This window comes from Diadema setosum, chromosome 13 (genome assembly GCF_964275005.1).
Source record: "Diadema setosum chromosome 13, eeDiaSeto1, whole genome shotgun sequence".
Lineage (NCBI taxonomy): Eukaryota > Metazoa > Echinodermata > Echinoidea > Diadematoida > Diadematidae > Diadema > Diadema setosum.
The window spans coordinates 2,912,994-2,939,682 of NC_092697.1; the positions used below are offsets into that span (position 1 = coordinate 2,912,994).

Here is a 26,689-nt window from a genome sequence, read left to right on the forward strand (position 1 = left end):
TTTGAAAAAGTTGTATGCTGAGAAAAAGGCCTTCAGCTCAAATATGCAAAAGGTTCATACTGCAAATATTTCTGGTTTTACAGTACTTGGTATTCTCCTTGAACACATTATAGCTTCTTGGAACAAAGAGAACCCTTGTAGAAACTGCATTTTGTGTACAAGAAATGATGCATATACAATTTGGACAACAGAGTTCTGTACAATCAGGAATTTATAATAATTACAATAATGAAATAAAGCAACACATCAAGACAGGGGCAAAATTGGTGGATAAATCCTGTACAAGTGTATGTGCACAGCATGGACAATCTAAACTACACATACGTAGTCCTACAGAGCATTTGTAATAGATATTTCTGCATTTTTCTACTGCATTTTGAAATGATGAGAAGAGACGGAACACCAGTGATGGGTGACAGCTTCTTGCCTGGCGTACCAGATTCCAGTTGAAGTTGTGAAACGGGTCTCACAGCTGAAGAACTGTGAGGAAACAACAACAACAACAACAAAATGTTTCTAATTAATGTTGCCATGAGAAGTCAGAACAACCTAAATCAGAGACTATAAAGTAAGAAGGAATTCACTCATAGTTATGCTAACATTTAAAGGGGATGGCTAGTAACTGATCAGTGGGAATCAGTGGGAATGCTGGGGGATGATTGTTCCAATTCTTGTGGGATGCATTTAAGAGTACATTATATATCTATTGTTGTGTCAAAATTATTTGCTTCAGAACGGTCTCATATTCAAGTAGTATATGCAGTTTAATGCCTCGTCACTGTACAGGCATGCTAGCCTGGAAACATTAAACTGCACATTACTTGAATATGAGACCATTCTGAAGCAAATAATTTTCACACAACAATAGATACATGTATATAATGTACTCTTAATTGAATCCCACAAGAATTGGAACAATCACCCCCAGCATTCCCACTGATTCCCACTGATCAGTTACTAGCCATCCCCTTTAACTCCATGCTTTCAAATAAAGCAGAACAACAGTTAAAGGGATGGTATATAATTTTTCTTGAGATGAGGCTTTGGGTTTCCAGCTTTTTCTGGGATAATGAGAAACCTTTTCTAAAATATTAAAAAGCATGCAATTTTAAGAATTCAAAGTTTATTCGATGAAAATTACATGAAGTTTTAAACAGGCTGCGATATCTAAAACAAAGAGGTTCTCATGAAAGGTGGGATGCACCTTTTATCAGGACCACTTGTTTCATTTTATGTTTTTGATGTCAGCCATTTCAAAGCCAATCTTCACCAAAATAATAAACTTTTCATTTCTCTTAGAATAGTATGCTCTTTTAATAATGTTTCATTGGTTTCTAATTATCTGAAACAAAGTTATAACCTCAATCCCCATCTCAACCAAAATTATACACCAATCCCTTCAAAGAAGTAAATTTGACATTTAAAGACAAAACAGTGAAATGATAGGTGGTGGAGCTTTGTATATTGGACCAAACTCTATTCATGTAATACATTTGGTCATTCCATCATATAAGAATATAACTTCTAATCAATTAAGTCACTCTGAAAAGATGTGTTCATAAACAGTATATGATTTTCTTGTTACAGCATAACATTATTCCACATGCCCTCTTGTTCCTGAAAATACAGCAAATCACACATTCACAGCATGTTCGGCAGTTCATTATGCAATATAATAACCAGTATATTTACATTATTAGAATCAAGCAGAAACTACAAAAATCAGAGCAGAATTAGCAATCACTGACAACATTGAAGGTAATAATGATCTTGTCAGAACAGTTACCTGTAGCTGTATCTTTAATTTAACCCTTTGGTCCTTTAAAGTGCCAATTGACACAGGAAACCCTGTAGAATTGTACACAATGTCCAAAGTCCCTGGCACAGAAAGGGCTATACTCACCTCTTTTGAACTACAGTGTACCATCTGCATATTATGCATTAGATGGCTGACCCTTGACCTCCAGCTGCTTACAGCTTCCATGCATTGGTCATCATTGTGATGAAGTAGATGTCTGTGTCAATGTTAGCACTGACTGCGCTGTAGTAGTTAATAAATTCTTCCTTTGTCACCTGCAACAAGAAAAAGACACATTGTGACAATTTTGAATGTAGTCCAAAGATCATGTAAATTTCTATCGAAAAGAAAAGTGCATTTCACATATCCTAAAAGCCAGAATATATCCTCACTGGGGTGACAAGACCTTGTATCCCAAATTTTGGTGAAAATGACTTTTTTGAATTAATGGTCAGATAATCAGTTAAGTGATGTTCTGACCAAATCCTAGGTGTCTTACCCCCAAAATGAAGTCACCATGGCATGTCAAAGGAAAGACTATCCGATTTGATACAGTGCTTTGACTGTCATGTTTTTTTTTTGTTTTGTTTTTGGTTTTTTTTTTGCTCTCCTGAACATTTGACATTTTGTAGATATGAGGTCTTGTCACCACAGCGATGATAGAAGTATACAGAGTGTAAATCCAATCATAATTTCACGCTGACACACCCATTGTCAGTCAAGGTAGCCATTCTGTTGCTTATACCTTCCTTTGACATCTTATATTTTTGACAACAAAAACAGAAACAACCTGTGTACCACTACAGCATACATGTATATTCATCAGATCTACACAAGGCTGAAATTAACTTGCAGTAAATTTGGCGGAAGTGTACCATACATAATAGGGGAAAAATATGGAGAATACAACACTCAAATATGGAAATACACGCATGTTAAAACTTAGATTGTAATCATGGCAACAAAAAACTTTGGTTTTCGCAATGCACTATCTTTGCTGGATGAGAAGGCTGTGACAGTTTGTGATAAAACAGCTATGGAATGATGTGGAGAAACAGAATTCCACATGTTATTATTTCCATTCTGCCAGCATCATGAAAGATGTCTTACCTCCTCCAGAACACAGTGTGAATGATATTACTCGAAATACACATTGTACATACAACTGTACATATGTTTAGTAACCAATTAAAGGAATATACAACGTATGTGTATTTTTCATGTGAAATTATATTTTGTGGAATTCTCTTATTTTCTTTATCATTCCAAATGTGACATGAATGGATGTAACCTTTCACACAGTAATGAAAGAACATGGATTTATCCACATTTTTTTTTAATATACAGAAATTCATATTGAATAGTCCAATTTCCCTCATGCTTTACAGATGTGTTCTTCTAATTTTGTTTGGTGTAAATTCCCCCTTCTTCTTTCTTTTTTTTTTTTTTTTTTTTTTTTTGGGGGGGGGTAATACACAAAATTTTCATTTATATTGGCAAACCATGAAGGGCACATCAAATACTGTCTTATCCTCTGAGCTAGGACTATGCTGGATGTGTTGAAGACAATTATTATGAGCCTGTCTAGAAATGCACTGTCTGGTTTGAATTATTATTTAAAAGCAGAAAAAGAACAGAAAAGCACCTCAATTTGAGCCTCAGTATTCAGTCACATTACACTACTTAAAGCTCCACTACCGCTCTGTTAGAATAGATTTGTTGTTTCTTTTTAATTAGGCACTGTCACATAATAGGAAGAAAGAGTGCCCTTTACAGTGTAGTGCAGCAAAACAGTGTCATCCACATTACAGATGAATTAACAAGCCATTTAAATTCAGTACTCTGTGAAAGTGACCTTGAGAAAAGTGAATCTAGCATTTAGAGAGCTCCATTATCAAATAGAAGTGGACGAGTGAATTATCCCTCATCCATTCAAAAGAGAGGAAGCAGGTGATGCATCGCCATAGCAACGATGCACACTCTTCCATGCAACCTGCAGTGCAGGAAGCAAGCCTTCAAAACAAATTTTTTTTAGGGGCCGGATCCGTCAAAATGAAGAGGACTTTTATACGTTCACATGAAGCAGTGCACCCCTTAGGAGGAGGAAAAAAACAAAAAAACAAACCTCAGTATGGTACACATGAACATTTGGAACTTGCCTGTATGTATCAATTGTCTTTACATTGCAAAATAAAAGATTTTTCAGCATTACAAATATCTTCACCAATCATGGATCTACAATGTATACAATTCAAAGAGGAAAGAAAAATTATATACAAAATAAAATCACCCTCTGTGATTCTGGTCTGCATTCATAAATGGCAAGAATGCTTTGAATATTTTGAAACATGATTCTAGTGTTACGTACTAACTTCACTACAATCAAGATTCAAATTATAACGCAAACTCAGTACAGTGTACAAAATGTGAAAGCTAGGAATAATTGTAATAAAACCAACAGTACTAATGAGAATGATAATTAAAACATTATTATCATAAGTGTTGACTAAACAAAGTGCTGGAAAGCCATATTCCCAAAGATGATTGCATAACAAGCATTTATACAAACACAATAATGGACACTGGCACTGGTCTGATGGTCCAGGACCAGCAAAAATCACTGACGGACCACTAACTTTTCCAGAATAGACCAGTAAAAAAAAAATGGAAAAAACCAGTTGGGTATCTACTGGTCCGACAGACAGGTCGCACCAGTAGAAAAAATGGGTTAGTGTGCAAGCACTGAATAACAATGAGCTGTACAACACACAAACTTGCTGTTCTGTATCTCTTGTACATACATTTTGTACTATGAATTTACATTAATTACTAGTATTTGAATTGTGACACAGTCCACAATATGAAATTGGATGCAATGGATGTACTGCACATACAGGCGCCTGTATTATAGTCAATTATGTAATGATGTCATATTCTCTAGGCTTGCTGGTTTTCACAAATACATCACTACAGAAACAACTTTCGGGTTTAGAGGCTGTACGTGTACAGTCTGTATTGTAGCAGGAAGAAGCTAATCCAAGGTACATTTTGTACAATATCAAGTATCCTGCAAATAGTTTTGCAGGTACATGTAGAAACTGTACACTGTTGAAAAGGCTATCAGGAGTTTGGGCCAGATCAGAGGGATCTTACCAGCACCAACATAATTAAGATGTCTTTGGATGGATGTACATTGTACAGACATGTCAATTGAACTCCATAATAAGATGAAATGAATCTTAGTATAGAAATGACACAAGTAAAGTGATTATTTGTAAAATAAGAATCTCAGCGAGAACAGACAAAATTTGTCTGTACTTGCAATATGAATATGCAAATTATAATGATGAAAATCCGATTTAACTGTTACATGTACATTGTACATTGTCAGGCCTCGAATTTCGCCAGTTTTAGGGACAGGCAATTTTTTGGTTTTAGGGGCACTCTCTCTCAAAATTTTGAAGGGCAGCAAGGAAAAGTTGCAGTAAGCATGGTAATTTTGAGAGAGGCATTGCGGCAAGTAGATAGGGCATTGTGGCAAATTGCCTTTTGCCTCCTGGGTAATTCGAGGCCTGCATTGTACATGTACATTGTACAAGTACATGTAACTGAGACAAAATCATACACGTAGATGACTGCAAGAAAGAAGATTTTCCAGCAATCTTGCAGCTTCAAGTTGTTTGCCAAGCATGCTATCTGCATGATGCATTCAGGACTACATGTAGAAGCACTGCACAGACCAAATGACAGTTCCTGCATTTAAAAGATCAAATTATGATACAAGTGCGTGGGCACACTATGCCTTTAACTTTGTGTGCATCACCTTCATGTCATAAGGGCAATTCCACGGTAACTGACGTTACACGTAAGGATTTTCATGAAATTGTTTACCTTGTAGTTTTGTGAATGAAAGCACCTTGGGCTTGCAATTAGCATTGATGAATAAGTTCATGAGAATGAAGAAATGGGTGGAAAGTTTTTCTCTCAAACTGCATTTCTTATCACATAGCAAGTGAAAATGTGTCGGTAACTGACGTTACTGAAAAAGGACATGGGAAATTGTGGTGTAGATGAAAATGGAAATATCTCATGTCCCTGACTTTTAGCCTTTATGTGTTTAATATGGCAATACACCTAGGTTCTTAGGAACAGGTGTGCAAAATAATGTGCACTTTAGATATTTCCTTTTAGCACCACGCCAATTTCAGTGAAGGCATGACGGTAACTGACGTTACGTAACTGACGTTACGCTTACATTTGCCATAGGGTTTACACATGCAAAATCATGATTGGGAATAGCTATGTGATATTTCATAATTCTGACCATTCAGAATGATTTGGTTGATATGGAGTCATACCTTGGTTTATCAGTCATAAATACACAATGAAATGAAACAGTAGTCCATTTTCTTTGTGTTCTATGAAAACTTAAAGGTAAACATGTCAGTAACTGACGTTACACATACTTTGCTGTGGGGTTTACAGAGAACAAATTTATTTAACAGGTTATTATACTGCTGCAATGTACCAGTGACAATCCCAGGCAACTACAGAGCTCAACAAATTAAAACAAAATCTAAAGACACAAATAATATTGGGTGGGCCCTTATAGGGGGCACCCCCCCCCCCCCATGCCATAGCACAGTTGGGCAAAAATAATGTAAATGTACAAGAGGATATTTCTTGACATTTGTCTGAAGATTTAACTTTTATTCAACATTTATGATTACACAGAGCCATTAATAGATTAAGCAGTTCCAAGTATAAATATATTGACGTGGCTAAGGGCTTTTTTGTTTGTTTGTTTGTTTGTTTTTTAATGAACAGGAAAGTTTTTATCTACAAATTGTACATAGAGTGCTCCACCCATAATACCTTGTAGTACTACACAAAACATGGATATTTTTGTGCTTGAAAAAAATATCAAAATATCTTCCAGGTCATGGGGAAAAAAAACATGTATCAACTCATAAATATGCATAAATATGTATGAAATCTATTGTGATATATTTCTCCTTCTTTTCTTTATTTTACTCCTGATAATGGAGATCATCAATTGATTTAAATGAAAAGTGTCGCACTTTTAATATTTCTCTGTGAAGAAGAAAAATAAATGCTTTTTTGGTCAAAAGAGCATTATTGTTTTATTCCTAGCTTGAAGTAATTTAACTGTTTTGCTTTTCCTTTTCACTGATATATCACGGCTTGCAAATACATTTGAGATACCAAGAAATCGGACTTTGCAACGAAAGAATACTAAAATCAATATAAAAGACTCTTCCTGTTCATAATTATCATGTGTTGTATTACAAAATGTCCCTGCTTGAATAGAGTAAAGTAATCAACAAATACACACTGTATGAACAATATTTTTTAAACCCTATAGAATCCTCTCTCACTTTGAGCAACATCAGTGAGTTTCAAACAATAATGAGTACATGCCTTACGTACCATAATGCAAGATGAGCCATGTTAACTACACCACACATTTAAGTGCAAGAGAAGAAATATCTGTTTGTGCATTTGCCTTGAGGTAGAAACTTGACTAAGCTTCCTGAAAAAAAAAGAAAAATGCCAGCAAAAGCAAACATTGGTGAAGATTGTTAAACTGTTGGTATACAGCTGTGCAGAAGTTTGTTTGTTTGTTTTTTTGTAGAAAATGTGGTTAACATGCAATCATGTCACTGATTAGGCCTACAAACTTTGGTAGCTTTATCATCCCGTAGGACTGGGAATGTATTAATTTGAGTGCGTACACTGCATGTGGCAAACTAAACTTCCAGATGATTTAACCTTAAACTTGTGCTGAATCAAAAATTGAAAGCTCAAGCCCCCCCCCCCCCCCAAAAAAAAAAAAGATAATCATGGTAAATGAATGAATAAATGAATTTAGAAATAAAATAAAAAAAAAATATCCATGGACATACCATGGTAATGACATCATTTCCTATGAAAGGGATTGCTGCTCTTTGTTGTAAGTTGACTTCCCAGATGTATTGAAATGGTCAAAAGTCAAAAAATTTGCCTCAGTTATAATTACTGTCATGGTAACTGACGTTACATACTCGTGTATGACGTTTCGGTAACTGACGTTACACATTTGGTAGTGTTCATTTTGACTCTCCAGTATGCCAAGTATCCTTATTTCTGGTATTAAAATAAAGGCATATGGGCATACATTAGAAATCCCAAGTTACATGATACAGCTCACTTCCTTTGATGAATTAACTTAAAAATTCCTTGTTTTTGGTAACTGACGTTACATCCATCATTATCAAAGTAATTAACAGTTTTTATCAAATTCTTTAAAGCAACCAGCTTTTTTTTCTATCGTGTGGTAAAAGACTTCTCTGGTAACTGCATGCATATGAAAGATTGTTGTTTAGGGTACTAATAAAGTGGATATACAGAGAGTAAGTTATGCGACAATACACTCTTTTCACCATTGAGTTATAGGCATATTTTGGCAGCCATTTTGAAAATCAAAATGGCCGCTTTTATTGAAAAACATAATGATTCTTAAAACTTCAACTCAAGTACTGTCTGAAAATGTATGGTGTTTGAAACAAATATCATTTTGAATTTTTGGCACCTGTGTCCTAGTTACCGTGGAATTGCCCATCAGAGCTTTGCTCTTCACATTAACCCGTTGAGGAGGACTGATTTTGCAACAACACACATTTCCCATAGACACCTGCCTACAAATTCATAAGTACATGTACTTGAGACTCATCCTCAATGGGTTAAATGGAAGGATGCCACCTTCCTTTTAGCCACAATTCGTGAACTTGTGTACATGAAACCTTGATACATGTGTGATTATATTCAAATACAATACATTGGAACAGCTGGGTAATATGCAAAAGCTACATACAGCACACACTAGGCCATTCACACAAAGGAGATCGTTTATTGGATCATGATGAAAAAATCAATCTTATTTGTACAAAATCATTCAAATACAGTCAACCTTGCCTATAAAAGTTAAATCCATTTTGTACTTCATGAAGAAATTGCTTCGACTTCGAGAAAATTCAACTTTGAGGAATTAAAATTGATAGAATATAAAAGAGAAGAGGACTTGAAAACACCTTTGACTTACAATGTAGGCGATTATTTGACTTACGGGTCTTTTCATAGGGTTTGGGCACATATAGGCATAATCTCATCACCTGCACATACAAATGCAACTTCTGTAAATACACACTACCCAAAGCTCAATGTTTTTTGTAATTATGGTATGTGTGTATGTATGTTATAATGTGTGGTACAGAAATTGAATCTTCCGTTTTTGTTGTTGTTCTTTAATATGTTCATTAATGTTTGGTGTCCTAGCCTATTTTTGGGGTACCAAGTGCAACACAAATGTATGTTGGGTTCAAAACACTGATACACAGAAGTGCCTCGTGATAGATCATATTAGATCATTGCAAATACACTATCATGAGTTGTCTCGCTCACAATAAAAATTTTATTTGGCCATCTGAAAGTTAATATTAGAAAATTACACATGAAGATTGCTGTAACTACAATGTATGTGATGTTTCACATTGATCCTTTGAATGGAGCATCACATAGGTATGCTGGCTATCCCATCAGAAATGTTGCATTGTTCAGAGCTGCAAAACCTATCAATGAAATCAACCCTGGGCCATAAGCATATGTGCCAAAGATGGAAGTGATTGGAAGCTTAATGGTTTCATAATTGCAAGAAGTAACAGCCATTTTGGGCTTTGGTGTCCTCATCACATACACTTGTAGACCAAGGAAATGTCAAAAGTCACTTTTTTACATTGAAGTCTTCAAAACTGACTAACTTATACCCCTCAAGTATTGTGAAATTGGATAAATTTTTTTACTACAGTTACGGCACATTTGAAGAACGCTTTATTTGGGACAAGGGCAAGTTTGAGGGTTTGGTGTCCGCATCACATGGTCATATATTATTGCTTGCTGGTTGCCAAATTTCACAATAGATTCAAAACTATCGCCTTTTAGGCTACGGTCACAACCCCCAAAATCAGCCTGCTCGGCGACCAGTCGGCGAGTTTTCAGCCAAAACCGGTCGGACAACCACCGGTGACCAACCAGTGACCGACCAGGCGCCTCTGATTTTTAGGGCATCGGTCGGTCGCCGCTGAAGTTTTAACGCGGAGTTAAAATTTCAGCGGCGACCGACCAGTTTTCACTCGCTGCCAAAAATACGTTCGGTGTCCGAGCGGGAACCGCCCAGGCACTGACCTAATCGAGCGGTCGCTGCCGAGCGCTTTTAGGGAGCAAAAATAATAGAGACAAAAATGACAACAGCACAGAAGAAAACCAAGAGAATAGATCGAGCGGTCGCCGTCGAGCGATTTAGGGACTAAAAATGTTTAGATAAAAATGGCAGAAGCACTGAAGGAAACCAGGGACTAGATGATGGGGGAGAGAAGCCAGGGCAATGTGGAAGAAGCAGGGGGGGGGGGGGAGGAGGGATAGAAGCAAGGAAACCCCACCAACATCTCAGCATCTCAACATTGGCAAACAACATGAGGGACATGGAAGACAGGGATAACCACTTTGGGCAAAAGAGATGAAAGCTAAAAGTTAGTGTCGATATGTCGACGCAGGGAAACATGGTTTGGTTACCTTATCATTCATTAAAGGCCTATTGATTGAAGAAGAAATGAATGACAAGAGATTGGGAAAATCAAAATATGGAATTAAATAGGAATAGAAAAATACTGTAAAATATAGAACCAAACAGGATATTTTGGAAAATTCTAATCTATTCTAATCTTTGTTCAATCTTGGGTGTTCCTCCCTTTTGTTTTATTTCCTAATTTCTAGTTATCTGTGGTATCACGTAACTGAGGTTTGTTAGTTGATAATTTAACTCTTAGATCTTTAGCCTCAAGTTTTATCTTAATTAATTAATTAACACATCACAAAAGGTACATTATAAACACAGGTAGCTCGTGAAAAGTTTTCGTCAGAGACCGGCGGGCAACCGCCAGTACGCCTACGGGTCACCGGTAGATGACCTATCGATCACCCGTCGGTCGCTGAGCGATTTCATAAAAATCGGTCGGTGGCCGTTGGGAGATCGTCCAGTTGCCGATGGGGCATCGCTCGGTGACTGCTCGGACTCTGCGCATTGCAGATCCCCATATTTCGCCAAAATTTTACTGAAAATCGATCGGCGACCGACGGGAAATCGACAGGGCACTGCTCGGTCATCGCTGGGGTTTTAAAGCCTGCTCAACATCTCCAAAAACTGCTGAGCGGTGCCAAAATTTCAGCAGCGACCGAGCAGGCTACAAATCGGTCGGTCGCCGCTCTGAGTTGTGACCGTAGCCTTATCAATGTTTTACGGTAGGATGGATAGATTTAATACAGAATTCTGTGCACAAAAATATTTTTTTCTCAGAGTTTGAGTACCTATGTGATGCGGACACCGTGTCCTAGATTTTTGCATCACATCCATAGGTAAATCCTGTTTATGTTCATTATCAATCACTATAAACAAACTATAAAACAATAATGATTAATTTCTAGTCCATTCCTAATGCTTTTCAGTAAAACAGTCAAAGAATAATGTTTCAGCTCAAGAAAACATACACAAACCACTTTTTATCCAGAAATCGATGTGATGCGGACACCAAAATTTGGTGTCCGCATCACATAGGTACAAGGCTGTACGTTCGCTTGTCAGCCATGGCATGGTTACTGCAGATATTGCATTGTTTCTCAACTCATTGTTTCTAGCAGTTACTTCAAACATAATTCATTTTATGGTCAAAATAAGCATATTTAGGCCTCCTTAGACCTTATTTTAGTTCAAAATAGTACCTACAAATGTATGTGATGCAGACACCATTGTGTCATTGGTGACCCCATCATCCTGACAGCCTTGCATTTCAGTTCTATTCATGACTCTTTGCACTTTGTGACTTCTATTCTGAGTCTTCAAGAATCAATTGCTACTGGAACAGTAGGACTTTGTCAGCCATGAATTTCTTCAAAAATATCAAACTACAATATCAAAATATAATATCAAAATATATAACTATACTATGATGTGGACACCATGTCCTCATCACATAGGTAACCGTCATTTCATATCTGTTACACAAAAAGGACTAAATGAGACAAAATTCATCTTTCTCAAAAACTTGCATAATTGCATTATGTTCATTCTGGTCCATTCAAAATGTTTCTAGAGCAAATTTATGACAGTTTTTTTCGTAGTCAAGTTTGACCCTTAATGAACATAAAGAGCATTTAATTAGTACTACTCCTATGACAGGTTAACTTCAGTATTTTGTGAAAAATACTGTTACTTGGGAAAAGTGCATCTAATGAGGATGCTATATTTATGAACTTGTATCGCTGAAATGGTCTGATGTTCTGAACTCTTTTAATTGGAATTCTCATGAAAAAAATCCCTCAAGAGCTCAAATTTGGTGTCCGCATCACATACATAGGTATTCATGATTTTTAACATTTGGTCATAAAATTCTAAAATTAACTTTGTTGTCTACAATTTTTGTTGAATTGATTGTTATAATGACCAACAGTTTCAAAGAACTTCATTAAACTTGAATAAAGTGATGATGAAATTTTGACCACTACATGTATGTTACATTTCGTGCCCCAACCCCATGGAAAGACCCTTATAAATGCGAGATCGACTTAAGCAAGGTTGACTGTATAGCCAAAAACTCTGTCAGATGCAAGCGCAGCATTTTACAGCAATCTCCGAACTGCGAATGCCTACACAATGCCTACAGCTCAACCCTGGGTGAGTCACATATTTTTGTACATCATGGGATTAAACAATTTCAGTTCTCCAACCATGCCTTATTCACACATACTCCATGAGGCAAATTATGACACAATTTAAAAAGAAAAGAAAAAATCAAGATACATGTAAATCAATTTTTGATTACATATTTAAGTAAATTTGTTTTTTGGGCATTGCAACGCACATCAAGACAGAATAGTCATTTGAAATAATACTAGCTTTCACAATCCGCTGCAAATTAATGATTCAATCTTAAAAACGTTCAATTTCTAGTGTGTGTGTATTGGCCTACCATATAAACACTGTATTTCAACCAGTGCAAAAAGACTCACAGCCATGAAAGTTATGTTACTGGAGGATTATCAAATTGTTATTTTTGGCACAAACTTTGCCTTGCTATCAATCAAGCCACAGCAAGCTTGGCATACTGTCTTCAAGTGCATTGTATGTATATCAGTGGAAACAGCATACCGGTACTGTAAAAGTGGATATTTTTGCTCGAGTACTTTTTTGCTGCTTGGCCGGATAAGATGAATTTCGAATGTTTTTAATTCTGTGGAATCAAGAAATCAACTACTGGGACATACAATGTACAGCAAGCACAAATATTTGCATGTGTATTTTCGCACAAGTTTCGGGTTGCACAAAATTTCAACACCACAAATATTTCCACTTTTACAGTAGAAGTTTGTTTGCTAATCACAATCACATGATTAAGTATATCAAGGTTCCTCAAGGACAAAGCACTAAGTGAATGTCCGCTTTTCAAACATTCATGATTTTCCAAATGTTATTCCAAATCTGACATGAAATTTCATCTGTTTGTTGCAATGATTTCACTCAGCGCATCAAAAACAAAAGAAAAACTCAAACTGTATGTTTCAAACGGCCTTGAAAAAGATGTCCCTTTCATGTCTAGCCTGCTTCAAGTTGGCAAACAAAAAAGGAAGCACACTGTAGTGTGTGCAGGGCAAATGATTAGTTGGTGACAATAAATTAATGAATGACAGAAGTAAACAAATCTAGCACAATCATATCTTCAGAAGTGCACTCACAGGGTGAGGAAAGCAAATTTTGACTACACACTGCAAAGAGTGGAACTTGAATTCATACATTATGCTAATTAGTAATGGGTTAGTGTGTACATCATTTATGTCTTTTGAACACCGCGCAGAACTATATCTCCAACCGGAAAAGGAGAAAATTTGACATTTATGTCACAAATTATTTTACATGGTGCACAGCAAATATAACTTTAGTATTAAAGTTGCAGAGGAACAACTGAAAGGAGAAGAGATGAGAAAAACCACTCAACAGTAAAAGATATCCTCTAGAGATCAATTACCTTGCCATCAAAGTTAATCTGAACAAGCGGAAATGAGGTGGTACACTATTTATAGCACCTTTTGACAATAAACATGCATACGTGATAAAGGGAAGAGCTACAGAAACTGATATGAATGAGGGAGCTCTGGCAATACTATTCTCTCAATTTGTGACCCTGCATCACAAAACCAACAAAAAGTCGCCAGACATGGATTTTCAGCTACAATGTAAGAGCAGATTCTGAAAGAGCAGACTCTAAGCTCTAAAATGATGTATAACTCAATTCAAATACAATTGTAGACTCCCCTATCGTATCCTAATATGAAAAGAAAGCACATACTCTGGAAAGTGCGAACTGAGAAAAGAGGCCCTGAAGTACAGGGTCTATTCAAGCTCTTAAACTTTCACCAAGCCGATCTAGCTGTGCGATGAAAGGGACAAAACACATGATGCAGGGAGGTGGGCCCCCTCCCTGCATGATGTCAACCACCGGAGCAACATCATTGAAGGGATTATCAGATTAAGCTGAAATTGAGCATGTTCTATTGACATATTCTGTCTATGATTAATGCCAACTTTCAAAGCAATAGCATTATCCTTTCAAAAGTTATTAGACTTGAAAGTGAAGGGTGTGCAAAGGATTTCAAGAAATGAAAAGGGGCCTCTAATTCATACCTGATCATTCTAATCTCCCCAAAAAAGGGGTTGTACAAAAACTGCTGAAAACACACTTTCCCATTCGTGTTATGGTCCCAAACTAAACATTAATGTAGAAATAGCTCTTTCAGAAAATACGAAAAACTCAAGATTGGTTGAGCTGACCCATTTTACCTGTTTTGAGTCCTCACGTAAAATAAAGGGGTGCAACTTTTTGTTCGCTTTGTGGTTCACGGTCACATTTAGTCTCAAACTCACAGGGAGTAGTTTTCCATACATTTGTACTAACTTCAGAGCTCTGTTCAGCATATGGGGAAATTATATTGAGTAATATCACCTAAGATGTAGATTAAAAACACAACAACACTGAAACAGAATGTTTAAATTTACTGCAAGAGAAAATGCATTTTGACTGATTCATGTTTCATGGCACTTGCATGCATTTACGTACAAAAAAGTACAATTGGCACTGGAATGGCAGGGGGTGCGTTTCCTATACGGCCATTTTTACAATCAGTGGTGTAAAACATGGTTTTGGCACTAATTGGTGTATAACTTTCTTATACACTGACAGATATGCATTATTTTTTCTCATAAACTTACCACCCACAGTGTCTACCTTGGGTACCTTAATGAACTTTCCTCTCTTTTTCTTTCAGATGTGGCATGCACTTACATGCTTGAAATCCAACACTTTTGGTGTATGCACTCTGACATGGTTTTTTTGTCAGACCTAGCATATTAAATTGTTTATTCCTTTTCATTATTTTTGTTGTTGTGGTGATAGACAGGTATCCAACATTAAGAACTATTATGTTTACCAGGTTCTGCTTTGTCTTCTTTAAAGACTGAAATTGTCCAAACTTTATGTTTCGGAGGTGACATTTTCCGTTAACAATTAACCCCTCTTTTGAGTTAGCTCTTGCTCACAATTATAAAATTCAACTTTGCTAATTTCCATCAAAACAGAATAGTAATCAATCTGACTTAACTTCGATCCAAAGATTATTTGATTCAAATAGCTTATCATTTTTTGGTGAGTGTTTATAAATTTATGCAACTTTTCCGTTAACTTTTCTGTCACCTCCGAGACAACAGATTTATGTATTTGATTTTTTTATTCTTGACATCAGTTGTACATTATATTTACAAAAATGTAACATATCCCCTCACATTATCTGTGAAGGAAGGTAGTAGAAATATAGCCTGTTGTTTTCATTTCGGAGCAATTTACAATTTTCCGTTAACACTTGTCACCTCCGAAACAATCGTCACCTCCGAAACAACAAGCATATTATATTTGATAATTTCTCGAAGACAAAGCAATTTTGTTTGATTCTGTCCAATTGACAGGAATCTCTTATGGATGAAAATAGTAATTTGGCAACAGGAAGTGAGAATTTTCTAGAGATTAATAAAAAATCTAATAAAAACTAAGAATTACTGTTTCGGAGGTGACAAAACACTGTTAACAAGAGTTTTTGCTCATTTCTATTGAAGAGAAACCATATCATGTACGCCAATGGTTTCATTTATTTTAGTAACATAAGTCTCAAAGTGGAGAAATCAACTAACACACTCTCACTCTTATTTTTATTACTATACTGTACGTTTTAGGGCAAATTTACATTTTTTCACTTTTTTAACAAAGAGAATGCACAAAATACACCCATCTGTTGTATATATAACATTGTAATCAAGATCAATTCTCCTGCTTTAGTTAAGTAAACATATAGATGCTTTCATCTTAGAAGCTTGATTTCCAATTTAAGCAATTTAGTTGTGAAGATTTACCAATCAAAGCTTTCCATGTAGGTTGCTTTTTCTTGTGTTTCGGAGGTGACATTGTTTGTTAACACCATATTGTTGTGTGATAGTGAAAGGCAAGACTTCAGTTACTTTTCACTATCTATTAACATTTTCAAATACATTTAATATCTACAAAATCATCACAATAGAAGTGACTTTTGTATACCTAGCTCACCAGAATTCCCTTGAGACCAAAGTGATACATGTGGCAGTTCATGCATGCCCTAGTCCACAATCTTAAAAAAAAATCATAAAATAATCAAACTCCACAAAAAGGCCACATGCCTATAGCTGGTGCACAACTTGTTCTTGAATACTTAGTTGTTGTTTTTCCATGTACAACGTGGTAATCATAAACAAAATTATGTGATTTTTTTTTTAATATGACAATAATTATTACATTTTCCAAGTTGAACCAACTGTTTATGACATTCTGACAACTAAAGTGAACAGAGGAACAAGTCCCCAGGACTGGAAAGGGAAAGATCCAAAAACAAGATTTGTAGTTCTATCTCAATATAATTTTGATGACGTGTTTGCCTTGTTTTGTTATTATGTTTTATCTTAGAATTTGGCTTTAAGTACTGGAATTTCAAGGAAAAGAAAATGGTTTCTTAAAGGGCAAGTCCACCTTCATATACATGTGGATTGAGTGAATGCAACAACATTGTAGAACACATCATTGAAAGTTTGGGAAATTGGACAATCCATTCAAAAGTCACGGGTTTTTTTAAGTATCTATGCAATCACTGCTGGATGAGACGACTACGACAGTGTATGATGTCACATGCATACAATGATATAAAGGAAATATAAGTGAATTTCACAAAACTTTACTTTTTGAAAAAAAGTGCACATTTCTTCAACTTGCTACTGATGTTATGTTAGGGCAATATTATTCACCCTGCCTTCCAAAAGAGAGAAGTCAAGTGTTCTTTGTTATGCAAGAAAAGTGAAAATATGTTGAATTTTCTTGATACTTTCTCTATATCCTTGTACACGTGTGACATCACAAGCTATAGAAGTCTTCTCATTCAGCTTTGACTGAGCAGAAACTTCAAAAATTCATAACTCTGGAACGGATTGCCTTATTTTCCTCAAACTCTCACTGATGTGTTTTACTAATATTGCTGTATTTACTGAACCCTCATGTCTATTGAGGTGAACTTGTCCTTTTTCGGTCCCTTATAGGGTTATTTGAGACCAGTTTGTGTCCGGGACCTACTGTGAAGTTGATGGGTAAAATTGCTGAACAAAAAAAAAGATTTCCCCATAAGTTCACACAAAAGCATTATGCTGCTCTCTTCAGCTGGGAAACACAAACTGTTGTCTTAACCAATCTGTAAAAACTTGCTAAAGATTAGTATGAATTACAATCTAAAACAAAATATGAGCTGGTATCCACTATCATGAAAGAGAATAACGAAACAAAATAACAAGAACTGAAAGAAAGAGCTTATATTTGAAAATTAAAGCCATGAGGAAAGACATGAACGTTCACAATATATTAGTTAACACCTGAGAAGTTGGGTTGTCTCTGTGTTGTGTCACCTTCAAAACAATAAAATGATTTTTTCTTATCTTATACTTTTTACTCTCAAAAGTGACTAATATATATGATTTGCTGGTAATTTTCAAGCAATTCAGAAAGATACATAAAATATATTTTAGTAATGTCAACAGTTTAAATGAATCTGGTATATAGAAAATTTATCCCAGATGAACCAAATACCTTTCACCAGTATTACGTGTATTAACATTTGTATGGTGGCTATCAAGAATGATGAAGAATTCATGAACATCCTTGAATTAATCTATTTATAATATTTTGTGCAAACAAAAACATAATACAAGTCAAATAAGAATTTTTGCTTTTGGCATTCATAACCTATGTCCCCACCCAAAAATTACAATGGAACCCTCCGCAACAATAACTTTGAAGATAGTGAATCAATCTAAAATACAATTTGAGGGATTGAAACTATAACTCATTGCCCACACCTTACAGAAAACCCCATTCAATTTGCTTCAGAGGTCAAAGAGAAATGAGGATTTTTGTAGAGCATGTCAGGAATCCCTTCCCTCCAAGTTCTGTATATTGTGTTTACACATTAATATGCAGTTCCAAGAGCATCCAAGTGCTAAACTTGGAAGAATCAGACTCCTGACATCCTTTATAACAATCTACATTTCTTTGAGACCACTTAACCAAATTGACTGGGGCTTTCTGCAAAATAGAGCTAAGATGTTATAATTTAAGACCCCAATGTAGATTTTAGCTGATTTATTGGGTGCTATCAATGCAAAAGTCTAATTGTATTTTTTTTTTTTTTTGGGGGGGGGGGGCATACTATATGAATACTTGAACACAATGTTAACATTGAATGTCACCTCCGAAACAAAGTTATTCTTCCCTGGTGTTGTGGAATAAAATGTTCTGAGAGCAAAGAAACATTACTAAAATGATCTTACACCCTCATTTCAATTTAAGGTAGAAAAAGGAATGCCATGTTTCTTCAGGTTACAATATCTAGCTTATGTCCATCATATTCTTACTGTAAATGAATATTTCAACACAATGTTAACATTGAATGTCACCTCCGAAACAAAGTGATTCTTCCCTGGTGTTGTGGAATAAAATGTTCTGAGAGCAAAGAAACATTACTAAAATGATCTCACACCCTCATCTCAATTTAAGGTAGAAAATGGAATGCCATGTTTCTTCAGATTACAATATTTAGCTTACAACCTTCGTCCAAATGGAAGGCAAACTACCAGTGCCCATGCTAATTAATGAAGTGTAAAAAAACACTTGTTCTGTGTGGTTTATCTGCTTGAAACAGGAGTTAATTTCTTGTTCTCGAGTTATGATTATTAAAAACATTGATAAAAAGAAGAAGTTTTGTGTTATTGTCACTTATTCTAAAAAAAAACTGAGTGTTAATATTAATGTCACCTCCGAAACATTCTATTATGTTAACTGTCACCTCCGAAACATCCATGTGTGAAAAATCCAAGATTTAAAGAAATGATTGGAATTTCATTTAACCTACATAGGAAGGTAGCCCTTCTTAAAGACTTGTTATAGTATAGAGTTTGACCTGGCTTGCCCTCCAATAAATAGTTAAAATCTTAAAAATTGCATGTCAATTGGTATTTTTACCAAAAATTTATAAATCTCATGTATCTTTTTTTTAATTCACTTTATATTCAACCCCCAAATAGTTTTGATTCACAAACTATATATTGTTGTTAACCATATCAACTTTGCATGGTGAAGTTTGACTACAGAGTTTTGTCATTATAGTGCAATTCATGAAAACAAAATTTTGCTTAAATTTACTTCAGGTGCCGGGGTTTTCCTTAAATTACACCAATAACTCTTCAGCTTTAAGGTCTGAAATGTTATTTTTTCAAAAATTTGAATACTTTCCAACAGGAATCAAACAGAATAATGAAAAAATATTTTGTTTGAAATTTTGACCCTCTGAGTACAAAAGTTACACCACTGATCGTAAAAAAGGCCATACACGTATGACTGTATGAGGTGTACTCCCACTGTGTGCCACACGCCCACATACATTGTATTGGTCTCTATTGAGCATGCAGTCAGCTACAGGTACCTTTTGGCCTAAATTCATTAAAGGTCCAGTTTACCTTTGGGAGCAGTGATTTCAAAAATGTTCAAGATATCACATTTGATGCATATGTGTAGGTCTGTTGTATCATAAAACATCCTACCGTATGAAAAATTTGCAATAAAACCTAAAATATAAGGAGATATCAGGGTTTTTCTCAATAAACCGTAACTGTATACGTTTTAGTCTGGAAACATTTTTATTATAACTATTGTTCACATTTTGTGTATTTAACAACACTTAAAATCGATTATACGGATTCAAATTTTGACAGTGGTTGTTTCTATCCCTAACTCACATTTTAGAACTATTCTAAAGCACTAATGCTGGATTGTTGTTTCATCTGCAAATGGTAAATTATGCCTTTAAGGCAGCCTAAATAAAAATCCATGAACATAACACAAATGTGAAATGCAATTTTCACATGCACAGCCTGTCACCGACATTTGTACTTTTAGATGTCTGTCGGCATCATAGGCATACGTGTTCTTACACGTCTGTAGTGCACATTATAATTTGCAAACTAAATTTAAATCACCTCCGTGGTTATTTCCAGTCATAGTGTAGACTGAAGATTTCTTCTTTTTTTCTTTTTTTTTTTTGGGGGGGGGGGGGTCATATTCTGTTCTACTGTATGAAGGACACACAATAACAGCCTTGGACAGTTAATATTTAATATTATGTACAGGCAGCAGTTATAAACCTTGCAGGCACACTGCTATCATATCATGTAGTACAAATGGGACTGAAAGTCAGTTTAGATGTATTTTTTGTCATCTTTAGATGTGAATGTTTACAGAAAGTAATCTATTTATTTCAACAACATCAGACTGAACTATTCAGAAATTCATTAGGATAGAAGTTTGAAGTTTAACAAGTTTTCATGAATCAGTGTTATCAGATACCTGGTAATGCAATGTATCCACATTATTGTGTAGGGAGATGATATTCAGTCTTCGCTGGATTATCTTCTCTGACATATCAAAAGTTGTATCCCTGCATATTTCCATGTTGTAATAACCCAGCATTGTGACTACTTGAAGAAAGAGCTGTTTTCAATCATTAGATACACAGTAGACTGAAACATGATTCTATATTTTGGTGAATATATAAACAGAAAGTTCATTACCTCATAGCTGAATGACACTTGTATCCCATGAAAATGTGAAACTTTGAAATTATGTACATGTACATTGTAGGTAAAGTATTTTACCAGTATTTCACCTTAATTTCAGATGAACTTCTACTATTCTATTTCTCTGTATTTATTCTATTCATTGAAGTCAACTAAAGCAAGATATGGGTGTTAAAGCTGAAGAAGAATTTTAGAAATCTGATTGGGAAACTTGCATACACTGTACCTGGCATAATGATAAAAGTTATCTAGGTGTCCATAGGACACCTACACGTATTCACATAACTGAATGTATTGGGCATTCGTTGGCTTGATACTTTCTGTAAAGATGGGGCCTTTAAACAAGCTTAAACGCTTTGCCTGTACGTGCTGTTCCTCCACCTGCGAAGTACTGTAAAACACAATATTTTCACGGCATGAAATTTTTGCGAATTGGAACTGACAGCCTTTTTCACGGCATGAAATTTTCATGAGTTCCCCCTAACATTCAATGCATCCCCATAGTGTAGACAAGAACTTTCGCGTGCATTCTAATTTTACAAATTTTGGCTCTCGCAAAATTCGTGAAATTAAAGTGCATGCGAACATTCCTCATTTTACAGTACCTCGGACGATTTGAATGCATGCATCGTTATGGAAGCAAGCACAGGTTCTCACCTTGCCATCCGCATTGTTTGGCTCCTCAAATGACTTGAGGTACTCCTCAAACACCTTTTTTTCATCCCATTCCCCGTTCTTGTACTTGGGATGTTCTCTGGCATTGTAGACCCCTTTCAGGTCCTTGACCGTCACAACACCATCCCCAGTCTTGTCCATCTTGGCGAAAGCTTTGTCAACGTACTTCATGCGCGACTCGGACATTGCGGGCTGGATTTAAAGAAAAAAATTGAAGAGGAGAGTCAAAAGAACACAAAGTAAACTGCTGTACATAGAATATCTCACTGACTCAAACATTTTGGAGTTGATGTCCAATGCTGTAAAGACAAAAGAGCAGCAAGACTTGATACCACAGCTACATACTATTAAAACAATTCAATAATGCATACCAATATATCAACATGATAGCAAATTCACTGATTTTTAAAGCCCTCAACATCTTCACTCAGTTGGGCATTTCTAGCTTAAATTCCCTATTGTTTCCACAGAATTTCTTTTCTTTTTTTTCCCCCCATTCACTTTTGCAAACATATGTATGCAAGTATGCACAGTGTAATCAGGGCTGCACACTACACTCAATTTTTCTACTGGTCCAACCTGTCTGTCGGACCAGTAGGTACAGTTCCCCCTCCACCTTTTTTAAAAATACTGGTCCATTCCAGAAAAAGTTACTGGTCCAACAGTGATTTTTACCTGTCTGGACCACTAGACCAGTGCCAGTGTGCAGCATTGGTGTAGTTTTCCTGTTTAACCCCTTTCTTGCAAGATTTTTTATTCAAGTTTTACATGGGTGGCAAAACATTATATGTGAAAAGGGGAATCTTCTCTAAAGCTAGGTAGATTTAGTGATTCCAGAAAGAGCAGAAGAAGGCATCAAAGAAGTTTGAGGAAAATCATGCAATCCTTTCAAATCTCTCAAATAATGAATCTATTAGAAATGAAATATAAAATCAAGTGTTCTTTCAGTTTCTGCCAGAAGAGCATAAATATCAAAAATACACTTCCTTTTATCATTCTACTAGTATGACAATTTGGAACTCTTGTCTTGTACTGTACTTAGTCGGTGATGGTAACCAAAAAAATGTCCAAAAAATCCATATCTCTTGAAAGGACTGTTCAACTTTCCTTGAACTTCACTGATGTCTTTGACTGACATTGCTACATTCCCTGAATCCGGATACATGTAATTGTGGTTAATTCCTCCTTTAACATTTAACTGCCATCACATGGAATTACAGAGCACATTACATGTACAACACATCTAACTGTGACATCAAAGGTTGAATATTATTTGTTATCCTCAAGCTGTGGGCTGTTTATTCAGACTTTTACCAGTACAGTGTACCTGTCTTTACTACTTTACCACTATCACTGGGAGATGATAGTGTACACTGTGGTTCATTTTATAGGTGTTTGCATCCTTCATGAAATTATGCATCACAACATAAAAAACACACAGGAAATGTAAAGGATCATTCTCCTTACCCGGACTCCCAGCAAGAATTCATCGAAGTTGAGCGATCCACTTCCGTCCTTGTCAAAGTAGGCAAAAAGCTCCTTCTGCTTCTCTGGAGTTAAACTCACTTTAAAGTCTGTGAGACCCTCACAGAATTCTTCAAGGTTAAGACTTTTGTTACCGTCATCATCCATGATTCGAAACTGCCTACAAAGGGAATCCATTCAGTAATGTTATGCAAATTATGCACACAAAATTGTTCATGTTATGAATCACTACATGTACATTTAACAACATAAAAAATCAGTTCCTTATAGTATACATGTAGATGCATCAATTTAAAACAAGAGACCCGGGGGTCAGCTGTAGTTTGACTTGGTATGAAAGGTTTATAGGGATTATGCAATCAATTATGCAAAGTAGGTTGTGTTCTATCCAATTAATATGAGATGAGATGTGACTGTCCCATTATACAGGTACAAATTGTATGTAACAAAATGAGAACATTCAAGTAAGGTTTTTTTTTTTCTCTCTCTCTCTCTCTCCTCTCTCTCTCAAATTAACAAGTTCATTGATGGTTGATGGAATTTGATATTATGGGAAGTTCAAATTTATATAAGTTTACAGAAGTTAAAACCATAGAAAGAGAAAAATAGAGATATAGAAATAATAGTTTTGATTAGGCAATTGAATTAAATATACCAACTTTATGTTACGTATGGAACATCCCCATTATGGGCCTTACACTTGTGTACCGGTACATATTGCATGTGATAATGTAAGTAGCTGCACGTAGCTAGGAAGGTCTCTCAGTTCACAAATGGTCAATGCTCCTGCAGAAGGCATCCTGATTTTGCAACCACTCTTTGAGTTATACTAAATACATAGACACTTGAGACAATTACAATACTCGACAGTTCAATTCCAAAGAAAAAAAAAAGCGGGGGGTGTAAATAGTAAATCAGCATCAAGCAGAGGACAGTGTACCCTGGTACCGGCGTTACAGTATACAGCTTGTATGATTGAAAGAGAAATGAAACCCAAATTTAGGCCTATGCCCTAAAAGATGCAGATTGAGTGACTGCAGCAAATTCATTGTTTCTACGTGTAGGTCTGGAGGAAAATTGGATAGAGTCTTGTAGAGTAAAATACCCAATATGCTGCAGGGTGCCTATTTCTGGCAGGGGCACTTTCATTCATCATCCACACACGCATACATTTTTTGTAATTTGCATTTGCCGAGTGGTCAACGCGCCATTTTGAATTCTGCAATGATGAACCCCGATGGTCGGGGATTGCGCTAGTACTAGTAGTAGGGCTAGTAGTACGTAGTGGTCGTAGTACAGTACAAAAGTGCCATTTTTTTTGTTCATAATGGACTTAGAGGATCATGATCGAGGACTCTCTATATGGACTTATGTACCTTCTGTAATATAAGCATGCACTTTACGCGAGTATTTAATGTACAAATGTCTACTATACAAGTAATGTATAAATTGTTGTAAGTTTTTAGTTGTGTTGTGGTTCCCCACTTTGATGGCGAGGCCCTGTCTGTCAGACGCTGTGCTTGCACAGCGTCTGGTCGGGCTATCAAACCCTACCTAACCCTAGGCCTTAGCCCGACCAAATGATGTTATAGTGTACTGTTAGTACGCCGTGCGACAGCGACTGGGCTGTGTATAGTAGATCTAGTTACCTAACCCTTAAAAGGAAGATAAACCCCAAGAACAATGTGGATTGAGTGAAAGCAGCAACATTAGTAGAACACATCAGTGAAAGTTTGAAGAAAATCGGACAATCGATGCAAAAGTTATGAATTTTTAAAGTTTTGGTGTTGGAACCGCTGGATGAGGAGACTACTAGAGGTTATGATGTATGAGTGGACTACAATATCAAGAAAATATAAAGAAAATACTACAAAAATCCATTTTTCATGAAAATTACAAATTCCATCAACTTGATATTGACATATGTTAAGGGTAGCAATTATTCCCCCTGCTTTCTGAAAGCGGTTGGTCCACTGCTCTTTCATAATTCTAGAAAAGTGAATTTTTGTTGAATATCCTTTATATTTTCTTTGTATTATTGTCCACTCATACGTCATATCCTCTAGTAGTCTCCTCATCCAGCGGTTCCAACACCAAAACTTTAAAAATTCATAACTTTTGCATCGATTGTCCGATTTTTCTCAAACTTTCACTGATGTATTGTACTAATGTTGCTGCTTTCACTCATTCCACATTGCTCTCTGGGTTTACCTTCCCTTTAACTGCGACCAGCAGCCCCATACGCATGCAATGGAGCTGCTAGTCGCAGTTCTAACATTGTTATAGATCTACCTTACTAACCCTAAAAAAAAAAAACCTAACCCTCCTAACCTAACCTTGCCTTGCTTGCTATTCAAATGCACGGGTGCACTGTGGTGGGGTCTTTTTCACGATTTTGCCTAACAGTTAGTTAGGCCAATATTTTATATAGAATCTAACGTTACAGGTAGAAATTGGCCATGCCCATGCCATGGATTGTATTGCCGACAACACAACCGTAATTTACCCGTGGCCAGCCGTACCCGTAACTTTAAATTTACGTGGAGTCGTAGTGTGTGGTGAGAGACTTTCCCTTTAATCTCCAACATTGTCCAATGCAATCATGGCAATGCAATGGAGTCCAGTCTTGCCCATGCTGCACATAGTTCTAAATATGCCCCTAAAACTACCAGAAATTCTAGGGCCAATTCATTAGCAGATCTAACTCTACTAACGAGGTCAGCACATTACTTGTAATGTTAGAACTGTCGTTTGAAACTAAATAAATCTAGGCAATATGTGGCCATGCATGCTGCAAGCTGTGCGTGACTGTGTGCCCTGGGGCCTCGCGTATGGACCGGAAGGGCGCATGTAAATTTTACAGCTATCGTTAACTGTTAAAGCAAAACACGACAAAACACGCATTTTTAAAGATTGACATTTACCTTCCCAGCGATTTGATACCACCAGGACCTCGCTTTGCCAGGCTAGCTTTCAATTCTTGTAAAGCATCCATTCTTGAGCAGGTTTTTTTTTTCCCTTTTGGCTTCTTCTGTATCTAGCACCGATTCAGACAGTCACATGGGCATACACTGCTACTAGTATACGTTTTTAGCAGCAGCTTGTATATCAAACCACACCTATAAAATATCGATACGCATGGATATGTACGTACAATAATGTCAAATGCAAGCGCGTGTGTATACACGACCCCGCGTAGCTTACAAGTGTGTGTGTGTATCGAGTGGATGTGGTGTGGGCGGCAGATAGTGTGGATGGGGTGCCACCTGCCATGCCAACCAAAGAGTACTAGTATCTAGAAGCTACGCTCTGTGTAGCTTCTATACTCTTTGATGCCAACAACTGGGTTGGATGGATGGTCGGACCAGACAACTCACAGA

The 26,689-nt window shown here is 36.3% G+C and overlaps 1 protein-coding gene across 1 annotated transcript; it reads right to left on the reverse strand.

Annotated features, from left to right (window-relative positions):
* Positions 1-299: 299 nt before the first annotated feature.
* Positions 300-26,374, reverse strand: LOC140236673 (calcyphosin-like protein). The gene is made up of 5 exons (XM_072316596.1): positions 26,234-26,374; positions 23,292-23,469; positions 21,807-22,016; positions 1,904-2,073; positions 300-480 (listed from the first exon to the last, which is right to left on the reverse strand). The coding sequence occupies exons 1-4, from the start codon at positions 26,302-26,304 to the stop codon at positions 1,972-1,974; spliced, it is 561 nt and encodes a 186-aa protein (XP_072172697.1). The 5' UTR covers positions 26,305-26,374; the 3' UTR covers positions 300-480; positions 1,904-1,971.
* Between the last annotated feature and the right edge of the window lie 315 nt (positions 26,375-26,689).